We start from the raw sequence: 19988 nt of genomic DNA on the forward strand, positions 1-19988 counted from the left end.
AACCAGACATTTAAAGAATGAGATAGATGGGATTTTATTTCATTTTTTCGGGGGGTGGGGGAAGCTATGAGAAAAGCGGGAAACTGAGTGACAGTTGGTGACGAAGCTGCGGAAGCGAATGCGGTGCCACGGCGGTGAACGGCTGAGGAAAGGCGCCCGCCCGCCCCTTCGGTAGCAGCGGGAGACTCCAGACAGCCTGCGGCGGGAGCCTGCGGGGGCAGCTTGCCCACGGTGTCCGTGGCGAGAGCTGCGGGGAGGCGAGCCCGCGGCGGGAGGCTGTGGGGAGGCAGCCGCCCACGGTGGGGCATAAGCGCGGGGCGCCTCCTGGCAGCGCCAGGCCGGTTTCGGCCTTCGCTGTGTGGCGACTCCCGGCAGCGAGCCCGTGGCCGAACTCTTGTCATTTTCTTAAAATCTTCTTGCTTCGGGGCAGCAAGGTGGCAGCTGGGGGCGCGGGGCAAGCTGGGCTTCACCCTCCGAGGTCGGGTCGGGTGCTTATGAGAGGCAATGGCTCACTCGGCAAGTCGTTCTGCATCTTCCAGGCTCGCCTTGTCTTTGACAGGAGTAACGACGAATATTGAAAGAGACGCTCATTAGGTTACAGTTTTTAGGGTAGGATCCATCATGCTTCTGTCCCATCACGGACTGCTGTTTGGTGTGCGGCCCCGTGTTGCTCTTTTAAAATGGAATTCAAGTACTTCTCTTCAGGTAGTGAAGGGGGCAGGGAAGAGAAAACCTTTTAGTGGAAGAAAAGATAGGTTTGTGAACTGTTGGTTAAAAGAAAGACTATTTCATGTGTTACCATGTCTGAAGATGCTTTATTGGAAGAGGACATTTGGGAATACAAATCCATCAGGAAGCGAAAGCATCAGAATAGTTCTGAGAGCACCTCTACACCGGTGCAGAAAGTAAGTGAGAGCAAGAGCAGGCCAAAAAAAAAGAGAAGCAGAAGTAAGAAAAAATCTGTGGAAAAAGCTGATGGGCTTCAGAAAACTGAGCAGAGATCACGGGCAGATCAGGATGTAGATGAGTGCAAAGATGACAGTAGTGTGCACTCCCAGGAAAGCGTGAATAGCCTGACAGGACAGAGCTCGCAAAATGGGAAGCCCGTGCACGATGGATACTGTCCGAGCTGCCAGATGCCTTTCTCTTTGCTATTGGTCCAGACACCTCGCTGGCATGTTGCTGAATGTTTGGATACTCCAGGAGCCACTGAAAAAGGTATGACTAGAATAAGAACGTGGCCTTTGGAGAAAAGGGCTTCTCATAAGATGTTGCTGTAAACCTTGGTTTTCACATTTGGTAGTTGGTATGGTTTTTAGAGTGTTACTGTTGGTCATTTATCAGTATTATTTTCACATGAGGTTCTTTATGAAGAACATGGAAATCTGATGTGAATATTTCATACCAGAATCTAATAATTCTGTGAAATAGCTCTCAACAACAACAACAAAATGTACAGAACTGCCACAGCTTTTTTGCTGGCATCCGAATCCTGAATACTTTTTTTACCCTAACATTCTGTGATAAGTAAATACATAATTTTTTAATATTTTTTTTTAAATCTTAATATGTAACCCAGCAGAGAATTTGAAATGGAATTTCAAGTTGATTCAGAACTGATAGTTTATTTAGAAGCTTGTCTCCTGGCCTTTTCTGGTGCTTTTCTAGGTTCAGGCTAGATGTTAGGAAAAAGTTCTATACAGAAAGAGTGATTGCCCATTGGAATGGGCTTCCTGGGGAGGTGGTGGAGTCGCCATCATTGGAGGTTTTCAGGAGAAGACTTGATGGGGTGCTTGGTGCCATGGGTTAGTTGTTTAGGTCGTGTTGGATTGGTTGATGGGTTGGACGCGACGATCTTGAAGGTCTCTTCCAACCTGGTTTATTCTATGTATGTACTTCTCAGGTGCTACTTTTCAGAGCTCATTGGTTGTGTGTGAAACAATTCTAAACCAGAAGTTGTGTGATTACATCAGTGCAATATTGAAGCAGGACTAAGTAGTGGTGGTGTTAGAGGCCTGTAGTAATTTAGGCATAGTGCTGTATTAGCAGTAGCTGTTTGGTTTTAGGTTGGAAGCACTCTCATTTCTACCTGGCTCAGGGCAGGAGGTCTTGGTAGCTTGAAAATTACTTTTACTTATGCGTTCTGTCCTCCAATAGCTGTATTTTTAAGAAAAAGCTTTAAAATTGTGTGTCCTGTTTGAATTTTATTTTAGTAATTATGTCAACTGTCTTTGCAAAGATACTAACATCACTTTTCTGTTTAACTCTTGTCCTAGAGTGTCCTGATGGTTTGCTGTGCAATTCCACCATTCCATCCCACTACAAGCGTTACAGCCATTTTCTACTTGCAACAAGCAGGGCAGGAGATTATCTTGTAGACTCTTCAGCAGACACTTTGGAGAGGGCAATGACGTACTCTACTGTTACAAAGCCCAGCTACTCCCCAAGTCATGTAGAGGAAATCTCACAGAATGAGAAGCCATGCAGTGACATGAAAAATGTCCCAAATGATGACTGTACATTGATGGCACAGAGCTCACCACAAGGGAAGTCTTTCAACATAATCAGTGGAAGTACTTCCTCTTTTGCAGATAGTCAGAAGTCTCAACAGACCTTTCAGCTCACACAGGCTACAGATAACAGTTGTAAATTTGAATTTTATGACTTTGCATTCTCTCAGGAAAGTAGAACAGAAGAAGATCTGTCTACTCAGAAAGATACAAGTCAGCCAAGTCTACTACAGTCAAAAGTGGACTTCAGTGACTGTGAAATTTCTTATTCTCCCCTGAGTACTATTGAGGAAAGTGAAGAGGAAAGAGAGGAAGAGGGGGAGAAAGTAAAAATATTTGAGGTTTGTAACCCTGAAAATGATGAATCTAATTCTATGATGTTTAAAACATTTGATGGGCATCTCTTACAGCAGAAGGCTCAGGGTGATCATACCAAAACAAGACACATCTTAAGGAACTGTGAGGAAGTAAAGACATTGAACCATAGCATAAAAACAGCTTCTCAGGGTCATGTGAACAGCAAGCACTGTAATGCAACATGTGCAGATAATCAGCATCAAGAAGTGCTAGCCCCTGGATCCTCTTTTAACTGCAAGGTTGAGCAGCTAGAACTGATCTCTTCTGCTGCCACAGCAGGTAACACAGGGTCAGAAGATGCTGGTGCTGGTGCTTTGGATTCTGCATATGTGAGTTTTACTGATGCATCATCACTACTAGGCAAAGAAGATCCTGGCTCTCTTCTGACACAGAAAAGTAATGTTTTGAGAGACCCAAGTAATATTTTAATTAACACAGATAAAATGACTACCAATGTGACTGAAAAAACACCTTGCCAGGAGAATTTGCAATCAGTAGTGGAGAAAGAAGAAAATCTTGCTAGAGCTGCTGTGGGCTTTTCCAGCCCCATCTCTAAAACTGCACCACCTTTAGTAAGTATGAAGGCCAAATCCACTTCTGGCAAAGAACTCAAACAAATGGACATTGGTATTTTCTTTGGGTTAAAACCCAAAGTAAAAGAGGAAAGCAAAGGAGAGACATGTTTGAGTGAGGGAAAGCAGGTATCAGATTCATTAACTCCCAAGGGAAAGAGGCCCAGACGGCAAAAAAGGAAAGCCGAAGGGTCTGTGGAAGGTGCTGAAGCAGTTGCAGAAAGTCCAGATAAAATTGGAGGCTTTGCAGATGTAAGCTTTGGTGGCCAACGAAGGTGGAGAAAAAAAATTAAAGACTTACCTACTACAGATGAAGGAACAAGAAAAAAACACTGCCCTTTCTACAAGAAAATACCAGGTGAGAGAGAGCTTAGCTGTTGCTTTTTGTAGAAGCTAACTGATTTTGGCTTGACTGTTGTAATTTTTTTCCTAGTTTTAGGCTTCTGTATTCTTCACTCTTCATGACCATTTAGCCTGCAACTCATAATGAATTTTCTTTCCTTTGTCTCAGCTAGTAAAATCTTGAGTAGGTGCAGATCTCCAAAAGAAGGTGAATGCAGAACCAGAGTCAGTAATGGCTGAAAAAATAGTGAAATAGTTCTCTCAGGAAAATTGTTTGAAGGACTAACTTTTGGGTTTGACAGAGGAAAAAAACATAAGCAGTATTGAAAAATGGATCATCTTCCTTAAATTCTTTCTTGGTAATAGTTACTTCTATTCCTGAATGTAATCTTTTGTATCACTTATGCCTGAAAATAGGGCTGTAAATAGCAATTGTTTCCTTAGACTGAGTTAAAAGGATTGAGTTTAATTTTGCCTTTGAAATTCAGTAGTCTTAGAAATGTGATTTACTACAACTCTGAATACAAAGAAATGAAAACCAAGCAGGAAAGTAGAGTTAAGGAGAGAGCCAAGAATTTCTCAGCAAGCAAGACATCAGTGGCTTAAAAAGCTTCAGATCCTTGTAGTTTCATTTAGCACTAAAAGACTGCCTTAGCTTTAGGTAGCTATTGGGGGAAGCCAGATAGAAATACATTAGTGATCCTAAGGGCCAAACTGCTGCTTGTAGGCTGGCCTCTAAGTCTTTGTGGGTTTAAAGCATTTTCCATATATCATAAATTTGAAGGGCAGACCTCCTATGCCTACAATACAATTTTCAAGTTGCTTTGTTAATATCTGTATTGTTTGTTTTGTGAATTTCATTAGTACATTTGAAATACAACTGACTGTATTTTCTGTCTTGCTAATGATATGTATTTATCCTCATGGCCTGATATAATGCAGCCTCCCTGAAGTTTTAAGTCTGGTACCTCTCAAACACTTAAAAGATTTTTCAGTTAGTGATTTTTTTTTTTTTAATTAGCAGACTGCTGTGGGGTTTTTTTGGAGGTACAAATCCTTGAAATTCTGTCTTCAAATAAATGGAACTGTTTCTAGGTCTTGTAGAACAGCTGGGAAATTTGCATGCTGTAAAATGAAAGATAACTTGAGTGCCACCAGGTGAATTAGCTCTGTGGGCTATTTGGTGATTTTAAACAGCTGTAAGTGAATGTGAAAGGGCCATTTGTTGGTATGTTTGTATTTAAAACATTTAAAATTGTGTTTGCAGAGAAAAGGGCTATCTTCTCTACAGCTCTCTTTATCCACCATTTGTATACAAACAGCACCTCACTGAAAGCATACGGTGGTAAATGGATCATTTTTCACCCTGGATTGCTTGTTTGAAGATTGTATGGTAGCATGTTTTAAAAGGAATATTAGATGTGGAATAACTGAAAAATTGGAGTTGGATAGAATACTATTAACCAGGTTGGAAAAGACCTTTGAGATCATCAAGTCCAACCTATCACCCAACACCATCTAATCAACTAGACCACTGCACCAATGCATTTTGTTAAGCTGTGGTTATTTATTCTATTTTGTGTGAAGCTGTTGGTATCAGATTTTAATCTACATAAACTTTAAAAAAATACCAGCTGAATGCAGGTAAGCCTGGCTTATTTGCTTATGCAGCTGAACAACAGATACTTGGGAGGCATCTGGAGGTATTTGTGTGGGGATACTTTGTTAACATTTTAAGGTAAAGTCTGTTTTGTGGCTGTCAACTCGGGCACAAATCATGCTTCTCTTTAAAGAGCTCCTTCACTTGCATGCATTGTAACTGTATTCCCTTTTAATTTGGAATAAAGCAAAAAGAACAAAAAGAAAATTCAATTAGAAACCTGTTCAGACCTATGCATGTTTCCTGGCTGGAGTCAGTCAGTTACTGACTCTTCCCTCTTTTCTTATAGGAACTGGGTTTACAGTTGATGCCTTCCGTTATGGAGAAATTGAAGGCTGCACAGCTTATTTCCTTACTCATTTTCACTCTGATCACTATTGTGGGCTAACAAAAAACTTCATGTTTCCAATCTACTGTAATAAGGTAAGGTTTTCCAAAATGCTTAGATATTATCAAATCCATATGGAACTGTGATCAGTTTTACACTGATGAAAGTAAATGTTAAGATCAGGGGTTCCATTGTTGGGTCAGCTAGGCACAGTGATATATATATAGGGGAATCTGGGTTTCCCTTGTAAGACACTCAGATTTAAAAGGCTCTCTAGAGGTCACATAGATCTGCCTGCACAGCGAGGCTTTGGCTTTGATGTTAGTTCAGATTGCAGAGAGCCTTTATTGGTCAGATTTTGAAAATGGGACACATTCCACTACCTTTTCTTGCAACCTGTAGCAGGGCTTAACCACCGTGAGTTTTTTTTTCCCTAGTTTAAAATTGAAATGTCCTTCTTTTTTTGGAACTTGAGATTGTAGCTTGTTTCCACAGTCTCAGTAACTCTATTCAAGTGATGGAAGCCTGAAATGAGATGCTCCTTAAGCCAACTCTTCTGTGCATTAAGTAAATGAAGTTGGTTTAGTCTGGTCCTGTGTGTTCTGTGCTTTAGGCCAAGACTGCCATTAGCTATCATACCCCCAAACTAACTCTTTTTCACTTGTAACACAGTAGGGCACCTGCCTAATCAACCCACTCAGAACCTGCTTCAAAGCAACTATTTCTGATTTACTCTGGAAGTGCTGGAATGCTTGTGTCCTGTGTCACCCTTCCAGTAGGTGTTGGGGTGACTGCAGTCTCCCTGATAAGATCCAGGGCCTGTGATCTGAATAGAATAGAATAGAATTAACCAAGTTGGAAGAGACATTTGAGATCATCAAGTCCAGCTCGTCAGTTGTTTAAAGCAGCTTTTATCCACTTCCTCTTCTTGATTTGGCAGCCTGTAACAGATGTCATTCCCCCATGTTTGCCTCCTCTCTGATGCCAATCCATAGCCTGTTAACAGGCTTTTAAAAGTAGGCTTTTAAAAGTAGGCTTTTAAAAGTAGGCTTTTAAAAGTTGACTTTTTGTTCAGTTTGCATTTTGAGAGGTAAAATGCTCCTGGAAGGCTTGATTACACCCAGAATCTCATCATTCCTCATAGTTTCTCTCTAAGCCAGACAGTCTGGCTTTGAGAGCCTTTGTTTCTAGAATAAACAAAGGCTTTTTTTAGATTCTGTTCCTATCCCATATTAAATCCTTTTCCTGTTACAGATAACTGGCAATCTGGTGAAGAGCAAACTTCGAGTCCAAGAGCAGTACGTCCATGTGCTGCCGATGGACACCGAGTGTGTAGTGAATGGGATCAGAGTGGTGTTGCTCGATGCCAATCAGTATGTATCATTGCATTTGTTGGGGAATATTAAAGATAAATAGTTGTACAGACTCAGTTCATAGTCTCATGATTTTTCAGTGGATCTGAAAAAAAATAAGGATGAAAGTACTTCATGTGCCTGAGTTGGCTGAGTGGTGTGTATTTTCACTTCTGAATTGAATTAGGCATGTAGCTAAGGGCAAGGAGTTATCTTTTCAACTAAGTAAGGTATTTTTTGGAATAAAACTTAGACTTTTCCATCATTTTAGTTTAACTTTTATTTGGTTTACTTTGAACGTGTATATAGTATCTGAAGGGGGCCTACAAGAAGGCTGGAGAGGGACTTCTCAGGATATCAGGTAGTGATAGGACTAGGGGGAATGGAATGAAGCTGGAGGTGGGGAGATTCAAGCTGGATGTGAGGAGGAAATTCTTCTCCATGAGAGTGGGGAAGCTCTGGAATGGGTTGTCCAGGGAGGTGGTTGAGGCCCCTTCCCAGGAGGTGTTCCAAGACCAGGCTGGATGAGGCTCTGGCCAGCCTGATCTAGTGTGAGGTGTCCCTGCCCATGGCAGGGGGGTTGGAACTGAATGATCCTTGTGGTCCCTTCCAACCCTGACTGATAGTATGATACTTTGATAGTGTTAGCCACACATGGCTTCATAGTTTTTAAGTTGTAAACAGTTGGATTTTTTTTCCTAGTGGTCTGGACACTTTAGTTTTTGGTGTCTAGTTGGGAGCATCCTAGATTTGATTATCAGACATGTTAGGTTTCTATAGCTGCAACTGAAATAGTGAAGTCTTCAGCTAATGAAAAATGTGGAACTTTGGATCGTAGGAGAGACAAAACCTACTCAACATTTTGAAAACTGAACTTTCAATAAAAGCCTGCTGGAATCTGAAACAAGGCTTCTACTGAACTCAATGATAAAGGGTGAGATTTTTGTCCAAGGTTACACTGGTGCTATGTGGTAACACTGGATTTAATGTTCAGCAGCACCTAACTTCCAGCCCTGTGCTCTTTCTCTCCTGCCTCTTGGTACCTTCTTTGGCTGTGGGCTGGAAGAAAAGTACTTTCCCTGAAGTATATATTGAAACACAGCTCTCTGTCACAGCTGGTTCATATATTACTTATCGTAGGATTTGTTTATATTTGGATGGATAAATTCCATGAAGTCCTTTGAGAACCCTTTCTGGGAATGAAGGAAGCCTTGTTGCTTATGTAATTTGGACACTTCTCATTTTTCCTGTTCAACAATTCTGTCATTTTAGCTCTGATTCATGCCAGTTTTTCCTTTTTTTGAGATTTCATTTACTCTTTACAGATGATTCATATCCAAAGTAGTCCTACTCTGGTCCTGTCTCAGCTCTCACCCTTCAGACAGCTTTGGTGAGGAACTGCAGAAAGTGCAATCAATTTGCTGTGGCCAGTAAAAGAATTGTTACTTATAATCAGGAAATTCTCGTTAGAGGATAATTTTTAAGTGCTGCAAATAGAATTTAAAAGGAGATGCTTCAGTAAGACCTGCAGGAATGAAGGTGCATTTGCAATAATATGATTATAATTCTCCTGAATAAGAGTGCTGCTTCTTTGGTGTGCTCTTTGCCCTTTCAATCAAGTAACAGAACCTTGGATTGCAACTGCAGCAGCATCTTTGTCGTGCCTAGAAGACAGAGGCACTTAATGCTTGGTTGCTTTACTGCTGGTGTGTTTTTGTTGTTGTTTTTTTCTTTCCACCTCAGCTGAGAATTCAAGTGTGTCTTGTCTGTGGCTGTAAGATTGGCTTCAGAATTCCTTTGGAAATCAGGAATTCCTAGCTAAATTGGGCTGGATAGCAGCTGTGATTTTAAAACGCTGTTCTGCAGGCCTTCCTGCCACTGAAGGGTGGTATATCTCATAAGGCAATGTACTAGTATAGAGAGCTAACATAATTTGTGTGGGGTTTTCTGTTTGTTTGTTTCAGTTGTCCAGGTGCAACAATGATCCTTTTCTATCTGCCTAGTGGAACTGTTATTCTGCACACAGGAGACTTCAGGGCAGATCCTTCTATGGAGCGCTACCCTGCTTTGATGGGTCAACAAGTCCACACCCTTTACCTTGATACCACGTGAGTCATGCCTGATTGTGTGGGGTTTTTTCATTATAACTCTTTTTTCAGTTTAGTAAGACTTTATATGAACCAAATAAATATGTGAGATCACTATTTTAACACTTTAGCTTCTATTTAGTGTTGAGTAAATCAGATATTGAAAGGCCATGTGTGTCTAGCTCGTTCATCCGTTATGCTGTTATGTGAGAGAATAAAAGTGGGTAGTGGGAAAAAGAAAGTGGTATTAAAATTTGGGTGTCAAAATTCATACATTGGATGCTCAGCTCTGAAATGAGGTTCATGGCACCCTGGGGTTGTGTGGATTCAACCCCATAACAAACAGAATTGTGAGGGAATTCAAAAAATGAAAGAATGCCAAATGGTTAAGTCCATTGGCCAGGTTTTCATCAGATCTCTCTCTGAGTCATGGATATAAAATAGTTTTGCTGTGTCTGATGACTAATGCTCAGCTGCAGTCTTTTTTTTTTTCTGTTCCATATGTTTTTGCAAATGTTATGGTTTGTGTGCACGACAGAAAATAGCAATAAGGATGTTATTAGGACATGCTACAAATGTCTAGCTTCAAAGAGCTCTTGATATTTATAGAGAACAAAACTGCAGGATTGAGTGTCAGACAAATGAATAGCTGTAGAGAATAGACTGATAGCTTCAATGTCAATGTTATTGCAACTATTTTGTCTGGGCACCTCAGTGTTTCTAATACAGTAGGTTACAAGTAGACTGAATTTACATAGAAGGATAACATTTTGGTTATCCTATTGTATGCATGCATGCAGGTTTGAGTGCCACCATGGTAAATTCAGATGTCTTGTGTAACAAAGTCATTTTGTTTCCATGCCCCAGATACTGTAGTCCTGAATACACTTTTCCTTCTCAACAAGAGGTTATCCAGTTTGCTGTCAATACTGCCTTTGAGACAGTGACTTTAAATCCACGTACTCTGGTTGTCTGTGGCACCTATTCCATTGGGAAAGAGAAAGTATTTTTAGGTATGTGAAACAAATAACTAAATAATGACACTGGTATTAAAAGATCTTTTAAGCTATACTTAGTCTTGATGGTCAGATACTGTGTAAAGAAGTGAAATATATTAACACTCCTACTGCTAGATTTTAGTTTTCTAATCAGTAAGTTTTAACTTTCTGAAAGAAATCTTTTCCTGCCAAACTTACAGCCCCTCTGGATATGCAGAAGGCCAATTTGGATTCTAAATGAACCTAATTAATTGATTATGGTGAGAAAATCAGTAATCACAGTTTAAAAATAAATAAATAAATGAATGAGATCTTTATAATGTTGTTGGTGTTAACAATTTCATCTTGTCAAGAAACAGCAAAGGGATACAGCAGTTCTTAACCTTGTATTTTGCTATGAGTTTTCTTTTGGAGTTTAGATTATGTATTTTCCTTAATATTTATAGTAGAATAGAATAGAATAGACCAGGTTGGAAGAGACCTTCGAGATCATTGTGTCCAACCTATCATCCAATGTTATGAAATCCATTTTAAGAAAGCATCTTTTCTGGCTTAGTGAAAATCTGTCATGCTGTGGTTCACTCAGTTACAGCATTAGGAGCCAAGATCACCAAAGGCCTGTGGTGATAGGACAAGGGGCAATGGCTTCAAACTAGCAAAGAGCAGATTTAGACTGGATGTTAGGAACAAGTTCTTTAGCATGAGGGTGGTGGAACACTGGAACTGGTTGCCCAGGGAGGTGGTTGGGGCCCCATCCGTGGAGATACTCACAGTGAGACTCAACAGGGCTCTGGGCAACCTGATCTAATTGAGGATGCCCCTGCTGACTGCAGAGGGGGTTGGACTAGATGACCTGTGGAGGTCTCTTCCAACCCAGACCGTTCTATGATAGCCCAAATGTACGCTCTGGAGCAGGCAGTTGGGTACCATTTGTGCTTTTGAGGGTGTTTAAAGTTGCCAATACATGACTGACTTTCACTGATACTTAGTCTGTCTTTAACGTGGGCTGCTGGTTGCATATTCCAAAAACAACATGTTTCTGGCATCTTTGGGATAAATGCCACTTCAACTCAGTAACATTCTACCAAAGAAATATGACTTAAAACTTATCAAAGTGCTTCTGTTCTAATTATCCTACGCAATGTTGGAGGCAGAGGTTTTTAACAGCCATTACAGATTTCTCTTCTTAATATTAGAATATGAAATAACTGTATCCTGCTGAATATGGATTTTTATTTTTCAACAGTACAAATTATCCAGTGCAATACTTAGGAGTATCTCCAAAACAAGCCAAAAAATAAATAAATATCAACTGACTCTTAGAATTTTCTTTATCTGATTTCTTCCCAACTTATATTAAAGCAATTGCTGAAGTTTTGGGCTCGAAAGCAAGCATGTCCCGTGATAAGTACAAAACACTGCAGTGCTTGGAGTCAGCAGCTGTTAATTCCCTCATCAGTGTGGAATGGGCTGGTACTCTGCTTCATGTTCTTCCCATGATGCAAGTTAATTTTAAGGTAAGTCTAGAAACTGCCCTCTGTTGATTAACCCGCTGGCTGATCTTACTGTTGCATTGGGTGCTTTGTAACCTCTTGTCAGGTCATATTTGTTTGGTGAAGTTTTGACATGTAGCAATACTTTGCAAATGAAATGCAATTAAACAGCAATATCTGTCTCCAAATGTGATGCACAGAAAGTGTAATTTGACTTCAGTGCTGCGGCTCCACAAGATGAGGTTTGTTCAAAGGCTTGCTCTTTGCGGGCCTTTTTGAAGTAGGTTTATGTAAGGACTGCAGGATCTGTCCTATTAGCAACTAATACATTGTGACATGGAGTCCCTGTTTTTCAGCCTTTTGCCTGGTGTGATGCAGGAAAAGGCTGAAAGGACTTTCTGCTTGTGAGTCTCTCTGATTTGAGGTAGCCTGTGAACGTGGCCAGCTTCAAGTCTGGTGTTTGATTGAAAAGAAACAGGGGTTTCCATGTTCCTCCCAGTTCAGTTTCTATGTATTTCTAATTGTATTACCATCTTCTAAGAGAATATTCTCTCTTCTTCTGTGCTGTAGATTTATATGGGGATATGAATACTTAAAACTCAGTGAAAATTCATACATGCAGATACACACTGTGAGTTAAATTGAAGGACACCTCACATGTACACCTAGTTCCGTTTTCCCCCCACAATCAGTTTATCTGGAGACATTGTTTCACCTAAGTTGACTTCAAATAGACATTTCAGGTGAGATGAGGATTCAGTTGGTATTGAGTTGGTATTGGGAATTTCTTAGTTGGGAAAGGTGACAGACTCCTAGGGAGAAAAGATGTTTTCCTAAATAGACTGAAGATGGCATTAAGGCAAAGCAGCAGACTCTAGATTAAAGGTAGACTAGGAGAAAAACAGTGGTCGCTTACGTCTTATGCACTTGGATTCTTTTTCCTGCTTTGCTTCAGCCCTGCTGTGCCATCTCAAGCAAATCCTTTAGAACAAGATGATATTTAGCTGCAGGGGCAGTCAAGGTCAGAGTTGACCTAAAAAGGAGAGAAAGAGGCTGTACGATTCGGGTGGGAGCTGCAGGAGATGGAACTTAATACCTTCATGTTTTAATGTTGTTCTTTTTCCATGGTGAGGCAGCAAATGAGTAATGAGAATGTGTGTGGATTTATTTTTAATGTGTTGTGTTGTCTTAAACAGTAATGTATTTGAGTTTCTTCTGCAGATTTCTGAGTTGTTATGTGATTCTGCTGTCATGTCCCAGTGTGTATGGAGTGCTTACATAGTTGGGCTTTTTCAGGCAGAGTTTCTAGCACAGGGATGTCTAGACAGCCTTACTTCAGGGAGTCAGGCAGATGTATCCTGTGCAGGGTCTCATCTCTCAGAACAGGAGGTTCTAAACCAATCTACAGCATGCTGAAAGTGATGCCTGGACTCTGCAAAGGCCCAGGAAGGGTTAAAGACACAGTGACAAATGTATTGGTGTACAAGAGTGTTGGTGTAACAACCAAGTCCTTCCATGCTGGGGCTTCGACTTGACGTGAAGCTATTGGAGTGTGGTCTCACACTGCCATTAGTAACCTTATGTCCACATAAATGAGGCACGCTGGATAGAATTCCTTAGTGTTAAACATCTGATGATGCCAGTAGCTAGCTGAATGCCCAGGTGGAATGTTAAATGCTTAAAGATGAGTTCATATGACCATCTATGTTACTTCTGGAACAGGTTGCCCTGGGAGGTGGTGGAAGCCCCATCCCTGGAGGTTTTTAAGGCCAGGCTGGATGTGGCTCTGTGCAACCTGGTCTGGTGTGAGGTGTCCCTGGCCATGGCAGGGGTGTTGGAACTAGGTGATCCTTGAGGTCCCTTCCAACTCTAACAATTCTATGATTCTGCTCTAGCAGCAGTAACAAACAGAAATTTCAGAAAAGACAGAATTGTTAAGAATAAATTACCTGTTCACTTGTAATCTCATTCTGGTTAAAGAATGATGAATGTTTTCATCCTGGTTTTGCAAGCCATGGAAATGTTGATAAAATCTGTTGCTTGGTTTTGTCTTGTGCTGAATTACTGTCTTATTACTGGGAAAGATGGAATTTTTTTAGTGGTCCTCAGCACTGAATGCCAGTGCCTTCATTATCTTCTGGGTCTCTCCTACTTCTTCTGTTTAATTTGCTCCTTAGCCCTACTCAAAAACACAATCCTACTTCTTAGTTTGGGCTCATTCCCTGCTCATGTAGTTTCAGCTGTGAGCCCTAAATTATTCAGCTCCTTGTGGGTCTCTAGTCTGTTTCTAGATAAAGAACTAAAAAAACACTGCATAAGCTGCATGTCCCCACCACAGCTGAAGCCTGCTTTGCAGTAACTGTTGAAGAAATTACACCTGCCCAAGGAAATCGTCCACATTTATGTAGTTGACTGCTCCCAAGGCTAAATCTGGATGTCCACAGCTTTCCATTATCCCCCCCATGGAAAGGCAATGATGGTCCTGCATCTTTGTTCACAGGCTTTCTGCTGTGAGCAAGGGCATTTTATTTTCCTGATCATTGAGTCTCCAGATTGCTGGAAAATGTTACTATTTTTATTTGAATAAAGCTGATATTTTTGGAGTCCATATTCAGGAATTTCAGGAGTATTTTTGTACTCTGTTGTCTATTTTTTTTTTCTTTCCTTTTGGTGGTATTGTTCAGCTTTTTAATTCCAGCCTTGGTGCTGTTTGGTGCTTTTCTCCATGTTGATTTTTCAGGAGAAATATCAAGGGTGGATTTTTTCATTTTTGAAGTCAGCTGGTTTATTAGTTGTGAACAGCTAGCTTAGTTCTTCATCTATGAGTTATAAACACTATAGTGATTCAGCAGAAAGCATTGTTCACCTGAAAGCCACAGGTGCTTAGAAGATTGCAGAGTCCTCTCTGTCTTTCTCTCCTGGTTACCAGGGTTTAAAAGACAAATGTTGGTACCTTCTGCCTAGAACTGAAGCAAACGAAAATGAAGTGAATGTAATTGTGTTAAATCCACTTGGAAAAACAGGTGGAGCAGCGTATGGTGTTTTAGACAGGTTGAAAGATGACTTTTGTAAACCCACAGCATCCTCAGAATGTATGCCACAACAACCCCATGCAGTCCTACAGGCTGGGGTCAGAGTGGCTGGGGAGCGGCCAGGCAGAGAGGGACCTGGGGGTACTGGTCGATGGTAGGCTGAACATGAGCCTGCAGTGTGCCCAGGCAGCCAGGAGGGCCAATGGCATCCTGGCCTGCATCAGGAACAGTGTGGCCAGCAGGAGCAGGGTGGTCATTCTGCCCCTGTATACTGCACTGGTTAGGCCACACCTTGAGTGCTGTGTCCAGTTCTGGGCTCCTCAGTCCTGTCAGGACAAGGCTTGACAGGATGCTTGGTTGCATGGTTTAGTTGATTAGGTGGTGTTGGATGATAGGTTGGACACGATGATCTTGAAGGTCTCTTCCAACCTGGTTTATTCTATTCTATTCTATTCTCTACCCTAGGCGTTCACTTGGCCAGAGACTTGGAGACAGTAACCTAGGGTGCATTGCCCTTTTCCGCTTGAGCTGTCTCCTGGCAAGGTGTGCATGTTTCTATACATCTGCAGCCACACTATGGGAAACTGTGCTACTTGCCTTGAATGTTTCACTTGCTATCTTCAAGTGTGTATTTACATACTGATTTCTGGGTAGTGATCCCTGCATCAGGACTCATGTCACCATCCCGAGAATCTGTTGAAGGAGCAAGTTAACATTTGAGAAGAAAGCCTGTCCTTCCTGCTTTGTAAATTCATGCAGAATGTCTTTCTCTGTAGCTAGGATAAAACCTGGACAGTGAATACCTGGCCAGCTGTCTCTAGGCTTGATGTATTTTAGGGAGGCCTTATGACTGGCTCTTTGAAAAGAACTAGAACTTGAAATGAGTATGTGGCTAAAATGTGTGAAATTGATTAGATGGTGTTGGGTGATAGGTTGGACTCGATGATCTCAAAGGTCTTTTCTGACCTGGTCTATTCTAGTCTTATTCTAGTCTTATTCTATTCCTATTTCTTTCTTTTGTTTCCTATTCCTATTTCTTTCTTTTGTTGCCTATTCCTATTCTCTGCAGGACAAAACTAGAAAGAGCAAGCCATAGAGGATCAGAGGCAGAGTATAGATAGTAGCAGAGGAGGAAAGTTTTTGTGTTTCCCATAGCCTCTTGTTGTTTGTTTGTCTTATATGTTTCTATACATATGCACAGATGACCATCTGTGGCTTTCTTGACTTTATGTATTGGGACCTGATACGAAATTTTCTTCAGGTGCTGCCTGGGTCAAGAGCGAGGTGACATGCTGTAGATTCATGTTCCTGGGGATTCTTAATGGATGATATTTACCTACATATTTTAAAAGTGTATACATTTTATATCTGTGATTTATTTCAAGTGTTTAATTAAAATGTTTAATAATTAATTGTTGCAGAATTGCAAGTGGATTTGATAGATGAAAAGGAAAGGTTTAAAAAGAAGTAACTGAGATGTGGAACATCAGTACTGGACTTACTGCAGTAAAATGCAGGGGTTGCTGTATGTGCTGATAAATAGATGTTCTTGAGCAAGCCAAGTAAGTTTGATTGGTGTTAGGGCTGACTGTAAATTAACTGCTTAATCATGTTGGAGCCTTCTCCTATCTTTTGGAATCTGTTTGCGTGTGCTGCTGACTTCAGTGACACTGTAGATAACAGGGCTGGCATGGTAATTGAAGGAGGCTGATTTAGCAATGACATACATTTTCCATTTTCAAAGGCTGAAGGTTTAGAACAGTGTTGGCTAGAGCAATCAAAGAAGAAATTGGAAGGTGTATTTAAAGTGGACTTGTTGTGAATAAAGGCTGTAGTAGTTTGGTTTTGGTGGAACAAGGCCATCTTTTCAAATATGCCTGCCTGGTTCTTTTGGAACAAACAATTCTTTGTGACAACCAAAAACGGAGGCTTCTGCTTCTTGAACATGCAGTGGAAGATTTCCAGAGAACTGAGGCCTTCAGGCCTGTGTACCTCTTTGATGGAGCTTAGCTCGATCATGTCTTGTACTAGCACTGAGGTGAGATTTCCAAAAGTGCCTGTGAGTGAAGTAATGGTTTTTTTTATGACACTGAAATTGCATTCTTAATGTGCCTATTGTGCCCTTGATTCATGACAAAAATTGAGAGCAGATTAGCATGTGTTAATATAATACTAATAATTGTATTTGAAGTATCATATTTAGGCTTCATTAGAGTAAGGGGAGCAAATACATGAATTACTACCTTAAATTATGTTAGTCTTCCCAAAATGAAGTGTGAAGGAGATTTCCACTGCTACATTTACATCTTTCATTTGGTGAGGACTGAAGATTTGCAGTGTTTCAAGAGTCAAAGCAGCTAACCATAATTCCTGTTGCTGGTTGAACTGTGTATTATGGTAGGTTGTTTTTTTCCCCCCTTCTTTTATAAGCATAGCTTGATGGACTCTGTATGTTGCTACTGAACATTGTACTGAAGGTGTTATTAAATATGGCAGTGTCACAGGCTGATGGTTAATGATTCTTCCCTCCTCTGCTTAGTAATTGGCAAGTGTCTGACAGGTTAGTTACTGCTCTGTCACAGCCTATGTGTTCCCCTTCACTCATCTGTTTTTAATCAGTCTTTCTTTTCTATTCCTCTTCCGGCTTCTGATACAGGTAATGATTTTGAGTTCTGTAGGGCTTTCAAATGGAGAATGTGCCTTTAAGATTTTATACAGGACACTTTGGAATTGGTTTTATGTTTTTGGCTTGAAGTCATGCTGGCTTCATTTCATCCAAAAGTAGGATTGTACATTCCTTCCGCTTCGCTCTCATCCTTTTTCCAAGCCTATCTTAAATGACACTGAAGGCTAATTCAGCCAACTTGGAAACTCTTTCAAGTTAATTTTTGTTTTTAGAGTGGAGAGATGAAGGATGATTTCCTTCCTGTCATGAATGGAGATGTTGTAAAACATAGTTTAGTGCTCAGAGCAATATTCTTCTCGTGCACTGGCTTGCTGGGTAATTAACTCTGAGTGCTTCTGGGTGTAAGAAGATGTCAGGATCGCAGTGGCACTTTAACCAGGTGATTTTGCACTGAAGGAGGCTTTCACCATCTTTTATCACCACTCAGCTGAGAGGAGGAAATGAATAAATGGGGAGCAAGATCTGTAAGAAGGTGTAGTTATGTCTTACCTGTTCTGTGGAGCTGTTACTATTGAGATCCCAAGGCGCAAATCAATAATTTCAAGGCAGACGCTAAAACCAAAACAAGAAAATGAAGTTTAGTCTGAAGTCTCTCCATCATGAAATCTCCAACCTTTAGACTACTAGCCTGTTTAATAGGAGTAAGTGTGTGCTGTATTCTTTTCACAGGGCTTGCAAGATCACTTGAATAAGTTTTCTGAGAATTTTGATCAAGTGCTGGCTTTCAGACCTACCGGGTGGACCTACTCTGATTCATGCTTTTCCCTGGCAGATATCAAGCCTCAGACAAGAGGAAAGATCACCATATATGGTATAAGAGTGCTAAAGATTCAGTACCTTTCCTTTTGTGTGGATGCTTTTCATATTTTTATTCTGGAAATTCCTACAGTTCCTTGTAAGCAATGCTTTTTCTGGTAACTCATTAAGAAGCTGCACAGATGGTCTCGCCAGGAGAGATCTGTGAGCTGAGTAATTGAGAGCACTGTAAATGCAGATTTTTACAAACATTTTGCTGCTGTCCTCATGCAAATAAAGGCTTTTATCTGAGATTGCTAGACACTTCAGGGATGAAGTCTGCCACCTGACTGATACAGGTGGCAGTGCAGTGCCAGGGCCAAGATATGGATGTGCTGGAGCATGTCCAGAGAAGGGCCATGAGGATGATCAGAGGGCTGGAGCACCTCTCCTATGAGGACAGACTGAAGGAGTTGTGGCTGTTCAGTCTGGAGAAGAGAAGGCTCTGAGGTGACCTAATTGTGGCCTTCCAGTATCTGAAGGGGGCCTACAAGAAGGCTGGGGAGGGAATTCTCAGGATATCAGGTTAGTTGATTAGGTGGTGTTGGATGATAGGTTGGACTCAATGATCTTGAAGGTCTCTTCCACCCTGGTTTATTCTATTCTATTCTATTTCCTCTCATCCTATCACTTGATACTAGGTAGTTTTCAGTGAGTGGAGTTGAATCTCTTCACATTCCTTTCATCGAATAGAATAGAATTAACCTGGTTGGAAAAGGCCTTCGAGATAGAGTCCAACCTATCACCCAACACCATCTAATCAACTAAATCATGGCACCAAGCACCCCATTCAGTGCCTTCCTAAACACCTCCAGTGATGGTGACTCCACCACCTCCCTGGGCACCACATTCCAATGGCCAATCACTCTTTCTGTAAAGAATTTCTTCCTAACATCCAGCCTAAACCTCCCCTGGCACAGCTTGAGACTGTGTCCTCTTGTTCTGGTGCTGGTTGCCTGGGAGAAGAGACCAACCCCCACCTGCCTACAACCTCCTTTCAGGGAGTTGGAGAGAGCAATGAGGTCTCCCCTGAGCCTCCTCTTCTCCAGGCTGAGCACCCTCAGCTCCCTCAGCCTCTCCTCACAGGGCTGTGCTCCAGACCCCTCCCCAGCTTTGTTGCCCTTCTCTGGACACCTGCCAGCAAGTCAACATCTTTCCTCAACTGAGGGGTTCAGAATTGGACACAGTACTCAAGGTGTGGCCTGACCAGTGCTGACTACAGGGGCAGAATGCTTGATGTTGCTCAGTTTGCACTGTTGAATGTCTTGGTAACTTACCACAAGGCAAATTTGTCCAGAAGGAAGACCTTAAGCTTTCATTTTACCTTAGCTGTGCACTTCAGATCTCAAATACACATCTTAAAAAAGTGTTATCTAAAGTATTTCTTAGCTGGGAAGCTTGCAAAGGTATTTTGGCATGAGGCTAAGCAGGCCTGACAGCTTGCTGTGATTTGTTTCATTGCAGGGATTCCTTACAGTGAACACAGCAGTTACCTGGAGATGAAGCGTTTCGTCCAGTGGCTGAAGCCACAGAAGATCATCCCCACTGTAAACGTCGGTGACTGGCGAGCTCGGAGCTTGATGGAGAAGCAGTTTAGAGACTGGCTGACTGAGGGCAGTAGCATAAATAAAGATAAGGAAGAATGTGTATTTGAAAGGAGGTAGGCTGGAGGTGGGGAGCTGTGAGTTTTATTTAACTCCTTTTTCCATGGAGCTCTCTTCAGGCAGCTCTAAGCTGCCATACTCCTGAGAAAGCTGAATTGGGGAGAAAAAAGGA

At 41.4% G+C, this 19988-nt stretch overlaps 1 protein-coding gene across 1 annotated transcript; it reads left to right on the forward strand.

The window, feature by feature from the left end:
- The first annotated feature begins 421 nt into the window (after positions 1 to 421).
- Positions 422 to 19988, forward strand: DCLRE1A (DNA cross-link repair 1A). Its single transcript, XM_009908161.2, has 9 exons — positions 422 to 1218; positions 2277 to 3797; positions 5731 to 5864; positions 7024 to 7142; positions 9086 to 9229; positions 10076 to 10221; positions 11569 to 11723; positions 18087 to 18228; positions 19677 to 19988. Exons 1-9 carry the CDS (start codon positions 801 to 803, stop codon positions 19874 to 19876), a joined length of 2979 nt encoding a protein of 992 aa, XP_009906463.2. The 5' UTR covers positions 422 to 800; the 3' UTR covers positions 19877 to 19988.

Source organism: Dryobates pubescens, chromosome 8 (genome assembly GCF_014839835.1).
Source record: "Dryobates pubescens isolate bDryPub1 chromosome 8, bDryPub1.pri, whole genome shotgun sequence".
In the NCBI taxonomy this organism is placed as follows: domain Eukaryota; kingdom Metazoa; phylum Chordata; class Aves; order Piciformes; family Picidae; genus Dryobates; species Dryobates pubescens.